General features: G+C 37.7%; 1 protein-coding gene across 1 annotated transcript in view; it reads left to right on the top strand.

The window, feature by feature from the left end:
• PPFIBP2 (PPFIA binding protein 2) overlaps positions 1-17,053 on the top strand; it is an 85,733-nt gene that overhangs the window by 58,531 nt on the left and 10,149 nt on the right. Inside the window, exons 8-19 of the mRNA XM_018076045.2 lie at positions 265-357; positions 2,851-2,959; positions 4,417-4,449; positions 6,140-6,201; positions 8,441-8,516; positions 10,107-10,204; positions 10,392-10,456; positions 10,719-10,787; positions 11,183-11,243; positions 12,935-12,976; positions 14,872-15,010; positions 16,667-16,699. Coding sequence (XP_017931534.1) covers positions 265-357; positions 2,851-2,959; positions 4,417-4,449; positions 6,140-6,201; positions 8,441-8,516; positions 10,107-10,204; positions 10,392-10,456; positions 10,719-10,787; positions 11,183-11,243; positions 12,935-12,976; positions 14,872-15,010; positions 16,667-16,699 — 880 coding nt within the window. The remainder of the gene's footprint in view (positions 1-264; positions 358-2,850; positions 2,960-4,416; positions 4,450-6,139; positions 6,202-8,440; positions 8,517-10,106; positions 10,205-10,391; positions 10,457-10,718; positions 10,788-11,182; positions 11,244-12,934; positions 12,977-14,871; positions 15,011-16,666; positions 16,700-17,053) is intronic.

The raw sequence follows: 17,053 nt of genomic DNA, 5'->3' as shown, positions 1-17,053 counted from the left end.
TTCCTCAGTTCATTTTAAGACTTTTTGTCTTGTCAGAGCTCCATCAAGGATTTAATAATATTGTCCTTCAGAATGAACAATAAGATATAAAGGAAAGGGAGAAGGGACATTTAAGGGACAACCTCTTAGACTGGTCACAGTTTTTAGTGTGGTTGTTCAGTGTCCCTTTACTGTGTGTTTCATGCATGATCTTTAATTCAGGACTATGAAGAATTAATATCTGCCAGAGAAATCTTACTTTTAGCTGCTGTTCTTCCTTTGCAGGGTTTGCTACAGGAACTTAGGCACCTCAAAATTAAAGTGGAAGAGCTGGAAAATGAAAGAAATCAATACGAGTGGAAATTAAAAGCAACTAAAGTAAGCAGAATAAGCATTTTCTAACATCAGACTTATTTCAGTTGGAAAGGGATGTGCTCTACTTCTATTGGTATTTACTGTTCTTACATTTACCTTGTGTCAGGGTCTACTAGAAAGACCTCAAGTTTTCTCTAACCATCTTTGGAATAAGTATTTTGGGTTGAAGGTTTTGGAGGGGGGTTTTTTTGTGCCTTTTGCTCCCTCCAGTGCAATTTCCAGTCTCCTACCTTTTTGTAATTCTTATTTTAAGAAACCAAGAAAGGCATTTTGACTTACAAAGATCTGGTCTGAGTAAAAGCCTCTTTGAAGGTTTTCTTTCTTTTATTTGTGTAATAGCGACAAGCCTCTGTGGAATATACTTTCCAGCCTGAAGAGAAGAGACATGCAAAGTTTGTTGGGTGTTTGCTTACTATGGAATTTATTTTCATAGACATTAAGCCCAAAATACACCATTAGATCATCTGCTTTGACTCTGTGTATATCAAAGTGCATGGCTGCCTTGCCCTTCTGTTGACCTTAAATCCTGGAAAGCTTTTGTATCGTTATCTGGAGAAGCTCAACATTTGAAACATTTCATCATTTTCCCCAGTAATTAATTTTTCTAGTTGAACATTCTCACTGTTATTTCTAGTTTGGATTTTTAACCCTTTTCCACTAGATTAAAAAGCACCTTAGTATTTTTCCTTGTTGAGGTGCACTTTGGTGCTGTAATCTCATCTCTTTTCATTCCTATAATCCTATAATCCCTGTTCATATGACTTGAGTTGTGGTTGGACCTTGGAGAAACATTTCAAATTATTAAACTGAGTTTTCTTTTTAATACTTGATAGCTTGATCCAGACATGACAAACAGCTACTATTTGTATAAGCATTTCTTTCTTTTGAGAATTCTTGGATGAATAATGAAATGTTGCTATCGTGACTTTTTTTCCTATTAAAATAATAGCTCTTCTATCCATGAAAATGTTTTCTCTGACGTGGTGGATATGAACAGTCTTTGGGAAAATATTTTCTCAAGCAGTGTGTGGCCAGCTGCCAAGACAGATAGAGATTATGGAAAGTGTAGGAGCAGACTGAAAATAAGAAAGAAGAATCAAAAAACTCATTGAGTGAGAGAAGATGCAGGACTGGAAAGGAAGAAAAGTACAAGGAAAGAGAAAGGAAACAGAAAAATAATCATAGAGAGGACAGGAATGAGACATTAAAGGAAAAGAGGGCATTTAAAAGATCAAATAGACTGGGGAGGCACATCCAAATCTGGTATTAGGAGGTCTGCAAGCTTTTGTCTTCCTGTTCCAGCTTCTTAGATGAGAAATTGGAATATTTCCATTGCTAGATATAAAAAGCATATTAGTCACTGGGAAGTGTAGGAGCCCTTCAGAGATGCAACAAGGCAGATTCTTCTACTCCACGTGGAATTTTAGGCAGAGTGGTGATGTTGTCCTGCAATCCAGACACTTGCTTCCTGGTGAAAATAAGTTTGTCTGTTAATTAGTCCATGTTTTTCCCTATTTAAATAATGGTGTTTGGTGTTCTGTATTTTTTCCTGCTTTATTGTAGTACTTTGAGAATCTAGTCACATTAGTGATTTTTTTTTTTTTACATTGTTCTTTCCTTTTTTTCTTCCTTTCCCCCCCCTCTTCTGTTCTTAAACTGCAAGGAGGTTTGATATGCTTTTGCTGGGTAAATTCAGAATGTTGATAAATGGAGGCTTTAAGGCCTCTGAAGAAAGTCTTAACAAACTGCTGACTTAGTAAAGTATGCTGTTGGCAGTTTTTCTCACAAATAGGAAAAAGAGATGAGAGTTGCTGTATTTCAAGCTGGACAATCACAGAATTCTTCTCCCTCTGTATTGTTGAGGTCTTTAATGTGTGATTTTTTTTTTTCTATCCCAGTCTAATGGCAGCACAAATTGCAGTAAATGTAAATGAACTCTGGTATTCTGTTGCATGTATGTGGTTGTTTTCCAGGCCATGCTTTCCTTCTGGCCTGTTTGCTGTTGTGAGGAAGAACAGTTTTGTTATCCTGCTGAGAAGGCAGCTCAACATTAATAGATTCTCAGTTATCCTAATAAGTAGTAACTAGGATTGAAAAAAAACCCACAACAGTATCTGTTTAAAAATACTTTTTTTATCTTTTAGTAGTCTTAATGCAAAGCTTGGTCATTATTATTATTATTACATGACCAGGATTGTAGCATGGAGAACTTCCCAGAGTTTCTTTACCTACATGAATCCTTGAAAATGGTACCTTTTCCAAAGTCTGTCTTCTCCAAGAGCTAATTGCAAAGGAGTTTCTGTAATAGGAATAGGATAATGCTCCCTAAATAAACTATACATAAATATGTATAGTTGTTACAGTGTTTATGAAATGCCCTGAGTTAGTAACAAGATATCAATCGAGGTGTTATACTTGGATTTCTTCTAATGCATAGGAAAGAGTCACAGAGGATTGGTGCTGATGTTATTCTGAATTTGTTGTGCTCTCTTTCAGGCTGAGATAGCCCAGCTTCAAGAGCAATTGGCTCTCAAAGATGCAGAGATAGAACGCCTGCAAAGTCAGCTCTCTAGGACCTCATCATACAGCGAAGTGGCAGAAAGAGGTAAGAGGAGAGAAAACAATATTAAAAATCCAAACCCATACTTTAGCTTCGCTTCAGTAGCAACTTGGCTGAGGATTTATTCCAAGGAATACAAGGAGAGACAAGAATGGACTTATAGAATTTATTTTGGGAGGGAAAATGGTGTAAATTCGTTGTGTGTTCTGGTACAGTTGAGGCCTTTAATGTGTGAAATTCTATCCAATATAGAAGCAGCACAAATTGAAATAAGTATCCTCAAGGCACTGAAACTTTTTCTGTTGGTATTTTATTTATAATTGTAAAGCGTCGCCGCAGTTCAATAGGAATTTACTTCTTGTGTATGCCTGGAAGATTTCTTTGAGAAATCTTACAGTTTCTATTTTTAAGGAAAAAAAAAAGTCACAGTAGCAGCTAAGCATAATGTTTAAATGCCCAAAGATCCCAAAACAGTCATTGATTCCTTTCTTCAGAAGTATGTCTCTTTTAGGGTCCCTGTCCCATGAAAGGTTGGACCAGATGGACTTTAAGTGTCCCTTCCAGCTGTTCTAGGATTCTATGATATTGCAGGTTTCTGTTTTAAGACTGCCCCGTTCATACAGGACAATGGCAAATAAACCAGTTTGTTTAGCCTTTGGAATCAACCAGTCATGTCATAGTTCTCCGAAATATTGACTCCTGGGGCCTCTGTCCCTTGCTGGGCCATGAGAATGTGGTTTTAGTGACCTTGTTCTTCTGCAGCACTGACACTTTTCCAGGCAGGAATGTTTGTGTGTAGTTTACCACAGTGCATCAGCTGAGCTGCACTAACTTCTTTTGTGGGTGTTAACTAATGCTTCTGAAGGCTGCCCTGGTTGAGATGTGAATTTTCAGGTGCTGTGCTACATCTTTCTCAGGGCTTACCCAGAGTCTCCTGTGGTTTATTCCAAGGAGGGGACTTAACATATACTTGTGCTGATTTCACTCACCTGCAGAGCTTGTGCATGTAGAGAACTGCATGTCTGACTAGAAAGTTCATTTGTCTAACAGCAGTGGTTTGTAGAGGAACTCTTCTACTAATAGAATGTTGTTTCCCATGAGGCTCCCAAATAATTTATGGTATTTCAAAGGAAAGGTAGTGGTCTGACAATAAATCAAGAGCTCAGCACCATTCAACTTCTAGTAGTGTGTCTGTTCTGTTCACGCTGAAGGTGGGTGAAACTGTCCTTGATTTCAGTGACAGAAGAACCAAACCCTGTGGATTCTTTGGACTATGTTCAAGGAAAGCACTTAGATTGTGTTTGAATGGTAACAGTAATAATTCTTCTGCAAAAAAAAAAATTACTGATCTGTGAGATTTTTAGGTGGTCTTCTCAAAGTTGTAAAATAATGTCAATGTACTTGTAGTATGCTAGAATGCATATTCTAAGTAAATTGCAAAATTTATCTAATATGTGCTTTTTCTACATACTTTATTTGACTCTCACCATTTCCCATCGTAGAGGAAGTTTATAGGAGAAGGCTAAAAGAAAAACGTAAGCCTTGCAATTCCCTTCTGGCTTTACCTCACTGTTCTTTTCACACCAATTATAACTCAGATGCATTCAGTGTTTGTTTAGATTTGGCTGTCTAATTGTAATATACATGAGACACTGCTTCCATTGCTTGCAGCAAGCAGACAGCTACTTGCCCTGTTCAGTAAGATTTCACTTCAGAAGTAAAAGTCAGAGGTTCACGAATCAGATCGTTGGACTTCAAAGGGAAGATGTCAAGGTTAACAGAGCCAAAGCTTAACCTTTACCTCTTTCTGTTTGCACATGTGTAAACCCCACGTAATATCTGGGAAGATGGCTCTCATTGAAGGTCTTCTTCCTTGGAGGGGAAGGATTTTGGTGGGTTTTTGTCTTAAATCAACACAGTAAATTTAAAAAAAAAAAAAAAGTCTGAATAAATGTTTCCATACTTGATGTTGTTAAAAAAATATTGTAAGTAAAGTTTGCTTTAGTGTGCCTAAAACTGCCTTGACACCAGTCCTCTTTGAAGTCTAATATTTATAATGAGAAATTAGCAGGACTGTGATTTTTTAAAAGTCTTTCAATTGCTTGCCCACTGCCTGCTGACTTCAGTTTTTGATTTGGCTGTGCCTGTGCATGCCCTGTGTAATTAAGTCTGCAAGGTTCATTTACATGTCCTAAAACTTAATCACTGAGAGGTGTGCATTTTCCAGAATCACTGCAATAAAAACTAATTACAGCTTTTGCAAGTAGTTTAGCCATGGCACTGTATGTTCAATATTTACTTGTAAATTTTTTTTTTACAGATACTCTTTAGCAATATTGATTTTTCTTTCCCCTCTCTCATGTCTGACACATTTGTTTTCATAGTCTTTTGTGAACAAGTGGGTCTGGTTTAATGTCAAAGCATGAATCCCTGGAGTGGTAGTTACAACAGATGCACTATTTCAGGTTCTGTCTCCATCACTTACACTTGATTCTGTATAGGTTGGTACTGGAGGACTTGCTAGGAATAGTGTCTAGAAAAGAAATGAAAGATTTGGTTCAGCAAAGTTAGGATTTGGTTCAGCTTTTACAACCTCATACATTTTCAGAGGGTGTGTTTTGATTGATTTGACTATAGTGTTCCTGAATAGCCTTTATCATGTAACACTAAATTGTGTGTGAGGCAAATCTGTTTTAGTTCATGATGTAGATTTTAACCTAGTTATTCATACTGAAATGTTTAAGAAAAATATTCTACAGATTTTCTTTGTATCAAACCAATTTTTTGTTACTTTTCACTTCCAAGTTCCATGAATGTCCTTGAACTACTTCTCATAAGCTGCCAAATATTTTTCTCAGATGCAACATAACTCATTTTCAATCCCACTTAAAATTATTTCCTTAAGTATATAACAGCAAACACGCTCTAATCTTTTGCAAAATGAGCTTCAGTGTTTCCTTTTTTTCCCAGTGCTTTACTTTCATAGTTTAAAATAGTATTATGTAGCCTTTTATAAGCAAAACCAGGATGTTTGTGTTGTGCAATGCTTTAAATAGTTCAGCTTTTGAAAAATTCTAAGTTAAATGTAGTTTAATAGTGCATTGGCCCTGCCACTGATATGGTTTTGGTTAGTTATAAGAACATAGGGAGAGTATCACAAAATATATATTTACACTAAATATAGCAAGTGGGTTTTTTCTTATAACATTTTAAAAACTTTTTTAGATCAAGAAGTTCAGCGACTGAAGATAGGAATGGAATCATTATTGGCTGCAAATGAAGAAAAGGTGAGAAAAAAATCCTCATTCTACACAGTAAGAATGAAATTGTGGGTTTGAACCTCTGAAATGTTCTGAAAACACACTTTCTGTAAGAGTGGTGTTGTCGGGATGTTTGGATTATCCTGTGAGGTTGTGACAGAAGACTGATGTTTAAAGAGAAAGTGTGGCTGACTTTACTCACCTGGCTGAAGAATTTGGGAGGCTCATTACATTCCAGAGGGGAGGACAAAGCCAAGGGTGTAATGAGCAAAATCTCCTGTTTTCTGCTACTGAAAAGATCCCTGAGGTTTGCTCATCTCTGGCAGCTCTTTGTCTTCCAACCTAACCCAAAGTGCATCTAAACCCAATTTAGATTCTGATATTAAAAGGAAGTCAAAGTGGCCTCTGATGCAGACTCAGATTTGAGGAGAAAGGGAACAGGATGTAAATAAATAAAAGGAAGAGAAAAGAAAAAGAGCACTAAAGGAGAAGGAGTGGAATTAAATCTATTTAAATAGGGGATTCATTCTTCAGCAGATTGTAGTTTTTATGATAATAAATCAAACCATAAGATTTTCCTTTATGGTGACACTCTCCTCTACAATCAAATAAACAATAATATGCATCCCTAAAATCTTTCTTTAGTAAGTGGGTGATCCGGACAGGACAACATTAATTCTGGAGAACATTAATGTGGTTCATAACAATATTTTAGTTCTCAAAAACTCTTAAAAAACCAAAATTTACATCTGGAAAATAAAAGAGGTGTCATTATCTCTTGACAAAATTATTCCAAGTCTGCATAAGGTGTTTTTGTATATGAAGGGAACACAAAATATTACTGCTTATGTCCTAATATCTGGATGTACTCACAGAGGAAGGCAGGTTATTTCCTTGAAAACTGTAGTGTTTAAACTAGTGGACTGATGGTTGACCCACAGCTTCCTCAGTGTTTCATGCAGAACTGTTACCTTCAATAACACTGCAAAATAAAGTATTCTTCGTGAGGGAAAGGACCTCAGAATAGCTTTTGGGATAACTCTAAATATTCCCTGTGTCACTTAGGACAGAAAGTGCTGAACTAAGTTGGTAGTAAGTGGTGCACGTATTTCTGTTTTTTTAAAAACTGGATGTGTTAGTCTCAGGTCTTTGCTATGAATTGGAACCTGCTGCTTCCATCCATGGTTGGGACAACGGGGTGTATCTGGTTTAGGCCTCCTTTTCCTCATGTTATATTTTGCTGAGGGTGAAGGGAGGATCAGCATCATCTGCTGTTTTGTAAAGATCTGGTTTCTGTGCAGTTACTCCTCCACCTTGGTGGGTGTCTGCTGTGGCTGTAATGTAGCATCCATGTGCCAGAACAGATTTTAATAGAATTACCTCTGACACTGACACAGCTGTGGCAGGGCAGCAGCCCAGTGTCAGATAATTCCTTAAATACTTGTCAACTTCCTTGGAAAATTTTTCTTTTTCCAGTGCCCACTTCTTTGTTTCTGTGGCTTTCCTGACACCTGCTTGTGAAAACTAGTTCTTTATTCTTGCCTGGGTTTGTATTCAGTGCTCTGTAGTCACAGCACTGGGCAGGATTATCACAGAGGAATGGTTTAGAACTGGGGTTAAAGAAACAGGACAAACTGTGAGAGTGCAAAAGGCAAGTGCCCTGCCTGAATACGTGGATCAAGATGCTTTCTGCATTTAATAGGAAAGCATTAGGTACTGGAGAAGGAGTGGAGTCAGAAAATGCATCAGGTATTCACAAGACCTCATTTCTTTGGTCCTGTGTGGGTTTGACTGCCTGGACTGCAAACAGGTGTGTTCAAAACTGGAGTAAGTGCAGCTGTCAGAATGGAGAACATCCTACACACTGGATTAAAGAGCATGACTAGATGGTTAAACTAAACAAAACATAAACATGATTCACTTTATGATGACAGGTATGGTAAAACACTGCCCACTTCAGGCAATTGAGGTTCAACTCCAGAATATTGCCATCACTTTTAGAAGTAAAAGCAGATTTCCAAATTATGCTTCTGTAAATAACTAATTTACTACTAACGTAAAGCTCCTCTTGTTTCCTTACATCCATAATTTCAAACTGTCTAGCAAATACTGTGTACAATGGCAAATAAAAGCCAAGAAACTTTCCTTACAAGGCATGGGAGAGACTTGATCCTGCTTTCATGAAAATCACAGAAATGTAGCACAGCGTTCCTGCAGGTTAAAAATGTAGGATTTCAGCTGTGATCTTGTTTAATGTTTTTGGCAGGACCGTCGAATAGAGGAGCTGACGCTGTTGCTAAGCCAGTACAGGAGGGTCAAAGACATCATGATTGCAGCTCATGGTAAAACGTCTTGTGAATTATTTCCTCATATCAGGTCTTTTAAAAACTGCATGTGCTATGACTGCTATTTGCTGTCCTTTTAAATAGATGTATATGGTAATATATATTTTATTATGCATGTCTTTGTATCACGTTGGAGTGCTATGAGAGTAAATATTTACTTTTTCAGATACAGAGAGAACCACAGTATGTCTTGACCAGACTTGTGTTATTGCCTGTAGTTTGAAAAGGCATCTGTTACTCAAAATTAAAATGACATTATGTGATTTAAACTAATTCATCTGTAGGAGATGAATAAGGTATACGGATAGGTATTAAGTCTATGTGGTGTTTCCTGTGATCATTATGTTATGAGTAGCCAGTTTTTACAGTGTGAAATGATACCAGGAGACCTTTATGAACATTAATTGATTAAATACATCCTATATTCAGATTTCCTACACCACAGTTCAATTCAGGAATGGCAGTAATGCTCAGCTGCCAGGGAGCTAGTGGTAATGTTTTATGTCATGTTTTTTATGTGGCATTCATAAAAGGAAAACTGATCTCAGGTGCAATTTGATACTGTTAGGAGGACTTTTATTCTTTTTTGCTAAAAGGAGTTGCAATAAATCTAGTAAGTTCTATTGCCCTTCCCTTCCACTAAAAAAAACTCCTGACAGCTGCCTAGGCAAGTTGTTTTTGGAAGGAACAACTGAAAACCCACGATTGCTTTGGTGTACACAATATTTATATATTTTACTTTAAAATCTACGGAAAGATCTTTGTCCCATTTCTCAGTTACGCTGCAGGAAGCAGAGTAGGGGTTAGGACAGTCTCATTTTAAGCTGCCACCATACTTTCCAGTACTGAATCTAGTCTGGGAAACTTGACCTTCTGAAAGGACAGTTTTGTTCAGCGCACATCATCACGTTAACAAACACGATATTTTCAGGCCTTCTATGGAAGAATGGAAACTTGTATTTAACACACGAGAGTCAAGCAAATCTCTCTCTTAATGTTCATTAAAAAAAAAAAAAGTCTCTCACTTGAAGGTGTTCTGAAAGTAAATCCAAAGGTGTGATTGTATCTTTTGTCCGCTGTCCTTGGCCACATCCTGGTTGCACAGATCCGAGTGCACTATCCCCCTGTGGAACATGTTTTTTGGAGGCCACTTGTGTACACGAACAATCCATGGTGCTCTGGATTATTGAGTTGGTACCACAAGGCTGTGTAGGACCTACAGTGCACAGTGAGATTGTCCACACCGTGATCCATGGCGAGTAAGAAAATGGTACCAACTTTAGCTCAGCCCAGAACATCAAACTATGAATTACAGGTGTTTCAGAAGCTGCCTGATGAGCAGCTCAGCTGCTCACAGCAGAGCAAAGCATGCAACTGAAAGTGATAAATTTGTTGCTCTGATATAAATCATTTTGATGGTAAATCAGAGCCCAAAGGAGGGGTGGGGAGCAGAGAGGGTGGTAAATTACAAAGAAAGACTGAAGGGGAATTTAGAGATCGAAGAATTTAGGCTGTCTGATATGGGCTTAAATGTCATTTTTTTGCCTGTTTCTCTCCCTTTCTATCTCTACTCTTTAATGCTCACAGGCTCTTCTGTCTCTGGTGGCAGTGAAGAGGAAGTTGAGATAACTTTAAGGAAGTGGAATCTTTTGAATAATTCTCAAGGAGAATTACTGAAAACAGAGGTACTTAGCAAAGATGTTTTTAGAAGCGAGTTCTGCCATATATATGATTTTTTTGGTGTTGGCTTCTCTGTAGTAATGTAGATGAGGGTTTGGCCCTGGCTGAATTTTTGTACTTCTTGGTATGGGCATGGTAGATTCAGCCTCAGACACCAGAATTACAGGCTTGAAACTCTTGTCTTTTACAAAGGCCTCTTCAGGAGAATTGTCACAAGCTGTGCTCCCTCCAGTGCCACACAAAGCTATGGAAATCAGGCAAGACCTTTCTTTCTTTCTCGTGTTTCATGTGGGTTGTCCTAAATCTGTATTATTTAGGCTGTTTAACTGTTGGTATCTTGTCTTGACTGTTCTTGGCTTTGCTGTACTTTTGGGTACTTGTGAAAGCAGTGTTTGCCAGGGAGGTTTGCAATGCTTAGTTCTGTAAGGTTTGAATTACATGAATAAATCAGCACTTTTGTATATCAGAAGATATATGTACTGCAGTACTTAAAGCTATGACATTTATTTGTATTTAAAGTGGAAGCATTCCAGTATCTTCGACTAATATGACCTCTCCACAAGAAGAATCTTTGGAAATCATAAACAGGTAAGAATGAGTAACTTTGAAATGTGAAACGTTTTTCCTTTTTAAAATCCCTTAATGTGTCCACATTGCTCGCAGGGAGTTATTGCCCTGTACTTTTGCTTGTTAAGAGCTTCTAAAAAGTCATGTGTAGGTACAAGGTTTAAAGCTGCACACTGGGCCTTGTTGCCTTCCATTGCTGATCACAGGATGTCTTGTTGCTGTTCCTGACTTCATCTACTGCAGTTTCTAATACTATGATTTTTAGACTAAAAATAATCTCTCAATTCTGAATTATTTGTTACATGCAAATGTAACAAAGTGTGATCTGTACAGCTGTCATAGGAGGCACTTGTGACATATACAAACGTACTGTGTTGTATTAACTGCTGCTTTTTTTCCCCTGTCACTTTTTTAAGGGTTCCACAGAAAAAAAAGTCAAATAGTTTAGAAGACTTGCAGAGTGAATCCCTGGAAAAGGTTGGTTTATTTGTAATCACAGTTTCTGGTCTTTATATCACAGCTAAAAGACAAAGGTCAAGTACAAATATTTGTTTTATTTCACATTAAGGTAACTTTAACCACCGCTGGCATTGTATTTGGGGAAAAAGCCCTGATGATAAAACTGCAGTATTATTTTGTTTATAGGTGTGTTTAAAATAAATTTTACTTCCAAATCACTAAAAATGTTAAGGCAGCAAATCCTGAAAGTAGTTAAATGTGAAAATGGGCATTTCCACATAGGATTCCTTTTTAAGTGTTTGCATGTAACTATGAGTGTTGCTCCCTTAGACTCCTGATATAAATGGCATTTCTGAAGATGGCAGTGATGCTGCCTTAGTTAAAACAGCAGGAGCACTGTTATTACTTCAAAGACTTTAATTCCATTCCAGAATAAAGACTTCCCAATTTGCAAAGTCTCGTTACACTGTGGTCCAGAGTCTTGTTTTGTCATTATGTACTGACATTGTTCTGCACTTGTAATTATGCTTTGTGAGACTGTTGTTGATGCTTTCTGTACTCAAATTAGGCTTAATACTAGGTTACTTACACCCAGTCATGTAATTTAAAACAGATACTGATAATGTGATTGCTCCAGTGCTTAAATTTTTTAAAAATTTTTCTTAAGTCGCTGAAGATGACAGTGAACAATTAGAATATGTGAAATTTGTGTTGCACTCATTCAATTGTGGTCATACACACACGTGACAAATCAGAACTAACGCTTCATTCAACAAAGAATTTATGAAGGTCTATTTTCTTTTCATAACTTCAATTCAAAATCTTAATTAGTCCCTGTGTTATGCTGTGATTAGGCTGTACGTAGAGGTTTATGCTGTAAATTTGCTCTATCCATGAAATCAGAGCCCACAGAGAAAGGAAAACCCCCCAAGGATATGAGAGAGTTGTAGCAAGCCAGCCCCATGTTCAGCAAGGCATTTAAATTGTGTGCCCTGATTTAGGCACGAGGCCTCTTGGTGAAAGAGACCTCCCTGTGCATGAGTGAGTGGCTAAATGGGAATGTTACAACCAAAACTTAAGGCCAAGAAAACTTGTTTTGCTCACCCAGCATGACAGACTGCTTTTTGCATTAATTCCAAGAGAACCTGTGCTAGCACCACTGTTTACTGGAGCTCTTCTGCTTTGCATAAAGCTCAAATTCCATTTCCTTCCAGCAATAATAATAATAAAAAAATTGCAAGCCACACTGGTGTCCCTGACCTAACCATGCTGGTATTTTTATCACTTCTCTTCTACCACAGCTCTGTATGATTTCAGCTGGGTACATGCAGTATTGTGTATGTTATTTTATGTCAGTCATTTTCATACTGCTCTAACTTTAAAACAGCTGTTATGTTCCCAGCTTAAAGTAAGTCTGGAGGGACCACCCAGAAGCCTGAAAACAGCAAAATTCCTTTGATCACAGCAGAACCTAGACAGGGCCCAAATTTTGTAGAGTGGAGAATGAGCAAACACAATTGGTATTAAATATTGGATTGAAATTAAATGAAAAGATAACAGTCCTTGTAATATATTGTCCATACATTAAGCACCATCACTATAGCAATAAGACTACAATTGATGTTCTGTGTATGTATGTTAATACTAACATTTGTCTGTTGCTTTTTTTTCCATAAAACTTTGAAATTGCCCTCCCTGAAACTCCGTAGTATGTAGATGGAAAACCAGCACAGCCTGTTGTAGAACAAGAGGTATATTAACTGCAACCTTTCCTAACAATTCTCTGTTGTGATGTGCTGTGATGGTATGGCTGGGTTTTCATTTTATGTTCATTTTCTTTTTTTAAAATGTTTCCATAGTTCCAGTGCTGACAAACTCTGAGGACAGGGGTAAAGATTTGAGAGGGAAATCTTTTTTTTTTTTTTTTTCTTTTTATCTAAAAGTTGTTACATGAGGTTAGAAGCTGAAGTCAGTCGGTTTCAGGAAATACAGTGCTGATGTTAGAAGCAATTTTTCTACTCATACAAATTTTGGTACAAGTTGGGATGTACTCCTGCAACTGCCAAAAAAGGAGCAGGAGTTGAGGAACTGATTAATCTGGCCTGCAGCTGCAGTATCCAAAGATCCCTCTAGGCCTTGAAATAAGAATAGATTAAAGCAGTAGTTATCTCATTAAATATTTAATGTCTCATCCTGTCCCAGACAGTGTTTTAAAACAATTTTGTTAGAATGGGGTTACTAAATAGTAGCATACTGTATGTTCCTGTATACTAAATATGGTTTGCATGTTTTCAGTATAAAGTTTTCCTACAAAACCTCCGTTCTGTGATTGAAACATTGACCAGTTTATTCCAAAACACATGTTTAATGGACACCACTCCCACTAATGTCAATTGGAGCTGCAGGTTTTCTCGAAAAGCATCTCTGTTCCCCTGTTTTGACAGTTTTGGGATATACATTTTTCCCAGAGTGGTGGCTCATCCATTTTTTCATATGGAGCCAGTATTCAAGAAGTCTCAACACTGTATTTCCAAAACACATGTACTTTGCCTGGAGAAGTATCTTCTTAGGCTCAAAACTATCAGATTTATTAGGCACCTTCTCATCTACCCTTGTACAAGGAGCAAGATCCCCAAGTGAGATGATCACTTGAATGCAAGGAAAATTAAGAGATATTCTATTTTTAGCAAAGCCTAGGTACCAGTTCCCTTTCAGTACAATACAGTGAGAGTTTGGGGACCACTGCTTGGGGGCTGTGATGCCTGTGACACTGAATATGTGCAGGAGAGCAAAGCTTAGACTCTTACTTTAGCTTGATGTGGACAAAACTTGTGGGGTCAGCCCTAAAATACAGTTCAGTCTATGCTTTTTTTTTCCAGCATCTATCAAAAGTATACCTTGTGCTTAGGTTCTGTAATAGAATTGGCAATGATATTTGTATATTTGGCAACTATATGTTTAGCTGTAATTATTTTTTAAAAAAAAACCCTTGCATTTGTAATTTTGTCTGTGCAAAGAGATCTCAGTTCTTGCAAATGTTAAATTTCTGTACCCTGACTTTGCTGTCGATTCCTTTACTGTTATTAATGGTGGTGGGAAATATGTTTGAGAAAATTTGAGGTGTATAAATACTTTCGGTTCAAATTCCAGCAAGATAAAATTGTGAGGCAGAAACAGAGACAGTCTGGTGAAAAATAAGGGGGGGGGAAATGGCAGAATAAAAAAAACAGTCTGAGAAGTAACCAAATGCATTTTTGGCACTATCAAAGTTGACCTTATAAGGACCAAGTAATTATATATAGTGCCAGGGGCCTAGAGGGGAAGGCAGTTAGAAACGTTCTTATGACAAAAAACAGGTAATATTTGACATATATTTTAATGTAATATAGAGTCTGGCTAGAGTGGGAGGAGCAGATGAGGGAAGACAAGACTGTGTCTTAGCTAGAAAACTGTGAGCTGACTGTTGGGTTTAAATTGAGTTATCTGTAAGCAGGAACAGGGAGGGAGTGGAGTCATTTTGAACCGTGAACTTCAAGCACTTTTCCCCAACTTTGAAATCGTTGTTTACTGGGTTGCAAATGCTGCAAGTGATTTGATTTGTTTTTTAATTTATTTATTTTATTTTTTCCTCTTCGAAAAAACAAAGAGTAAGCCAGTTGTGAAGGGCAGCAAGTACCAAACCCTGCCAGGAAAGATGCCCCGACCCTTGCAGAATGGAGAGCAGGGAACGTATCACTCTCCGGAGGGATGTGGGATGAGCGAGGAAAACGGCGTCCCCGGCCTGAGTATGTACCCACAGCTCTCTGAGAGGGTTATGGGGAGGGGAGAAAGCAAACTGTTTGAGGGATTGGGACAGAGCATGGGATATAATCTGCTGTGCCAGAACAATGGTGTTGTTTTTGCATGATTCAGTTAGGGAGTGTTCTACTGCCTTTTTTTTTTTTTTTTTAAACAACGTACCAAAAAATTAGCTCACTGGGGAGTAAAGGATGGCTTTAAGTTGGAGAGTTCTTTTCTGTTGCATTTGACAACACAATTTGCTGAAATCATTGATAGCTTCAGTAATGAAGGGTTTTGGACACTGTGGACGGAGCCTTCTGAAAGTCAGCGAATCTCTGATTAAAAATCATAACTTTTAGAGAGGCAGACATATTCACAGTATGAACAAGCAGTATTTTTTCCAGACATGCTTCCAGTGCTTGAGCTTGTTCATCTGTTCTCTTAAAAAAAAAAAAAGGCAAGCAAACAAAAATGCACAGCCAAGTACAAGTACACCATCAATGCTTTTAAAAATGCACACTAGATTAGGGTATTAAATAAAACAAACAAACCCATTCCTTGCCATCCCCACTGCATTTTAGTGGGTGAAACTTTACAGTACAAGTAGCACTAACGTGCACATTTCAAATAAAAATCCTTGTATCCAGCACTGTCAGTTGCTGTAGCTTGTGGGGACCCACAAGTGAAAATTTAACTTGCTAAATGCAGAAAAACACCCGTGGATTTTGGAACTACAAATGTATTGTTAGTCCACAACCACAGTCCTGTGGAAGCCTGTAATAATTTCTTTTTAGTGACACCTTAAACACAGATTTATTGACAAGAAGTGTTACAGTGAGGCACAAAACCAGGTATTTCCCAAGGACTAAAGGGCTTGGGAAGCTCAGGCATGAGAGTATCCCTTGTGATTCTGAGGTGTTTCTACAGTTTAAAAGTCACGTGGGGTTTTTTTGTTTGGCTGGCTTTTTTTTATTTGGTGGGGGTTGGTTTATTTTAAGGCCTGGTGGTCCTAAAATCTTCCAGGATGCTGTAGTTTCAAGATTGCCACAGGATGTGGTAGTTTAGGGTTTTTTTTTTAAAGGGTTTTTCTGTAACTGCAACATTGTAGGCAATGGCATGAGCCATGCTGTTATGTCTTTAACTGCAGGATTATCCAAGGATGGGTGAGCTCGTAAAGGAAAATGTTCTTTTTCTAGAAACAAGCAATGGCTTCTTAAATACACTGAGTTAAAAGAATTTTTTGTGCAGGTTGGTTTGTTTCTTGTGCAGTAAACTCAGTACACCTCCAATTCCTCCAAATTCAGAGGAATTCGATGTAATCTTAGACATTTGCTTCATTTCAGATACTCTGCAGGCTTTGTGGAGCTCTGTAGTATATGCTTAATGTGTTTAAATGGGCAAAGAATAATTAAAACAAAAACAAACCCAAAACAGATAATTGATCATCCCTATCTATTCAGGATGATCTGTATTGAGAATTCTTGGGGCTTGTGCACACCAAAGCATATTCACTTCCATGTCAAGCATAACTGCTTCTTTTCTTTTTGTTCCTGCTTTTAATGCTTAGCTTACTACTTTGCTCTTCTGTAACTTTATTTTGCTGGTGTTTTATATCTTCTTTGCTTCTTCATCTGGCTTTCTGCTTCTTGGGATGACTGAAGATCGCATCAGGAGTGTCAGTGCACCAGTGCTAGGTACCGTATCCAAAAAAGATGCAACTTTAACACCAGTTTTGCTGCTTACTTTTTTTTCTTTCTTTTTTTCCCCCCTCCCTTTCTCTGTGAAATGCTAACACCCAGTGGGTCATCCAGTCTGAATTCCCTATGTGCAGTACTGAAATGAAGTAACAGCTTTTGCTGTATTGGCATTCAGATGGGATTTCTTTTTAAGACACTTTTTCCTGGTTTCATTCTGTTTTCACTGAAGTCAGAAAAATTCCCACTGATTGTGATGGAGGAGTTATGGTATTAAACAGCAGGCAAGGCAAAAGTCTGAAGACCTTAAATGAATTAAAATAATGTAGTTAAATACAAATGACTGAAATAACA

The sequence above is a fragment of the Manacus vitellinus genome, unplaced genomic scaffold, assembly GCF_001715985.3.
Source record: "Manacus vitellinus isolate BGI_N305 unplaced genomic scaffold, ASM171598v3 scaffold_30_pilon, whole genome shotgun sequence".
NCBI classification, from domain to species: domain Eukaryota; kingdom Metazoa; phylum Chordata; class Aves; order Passeriformes; family Pipridae; genus Manacus; species Manacus vitellinus.
This window is presented reverse-complemented; position numbering and strand designations above follow the sequence as displayed.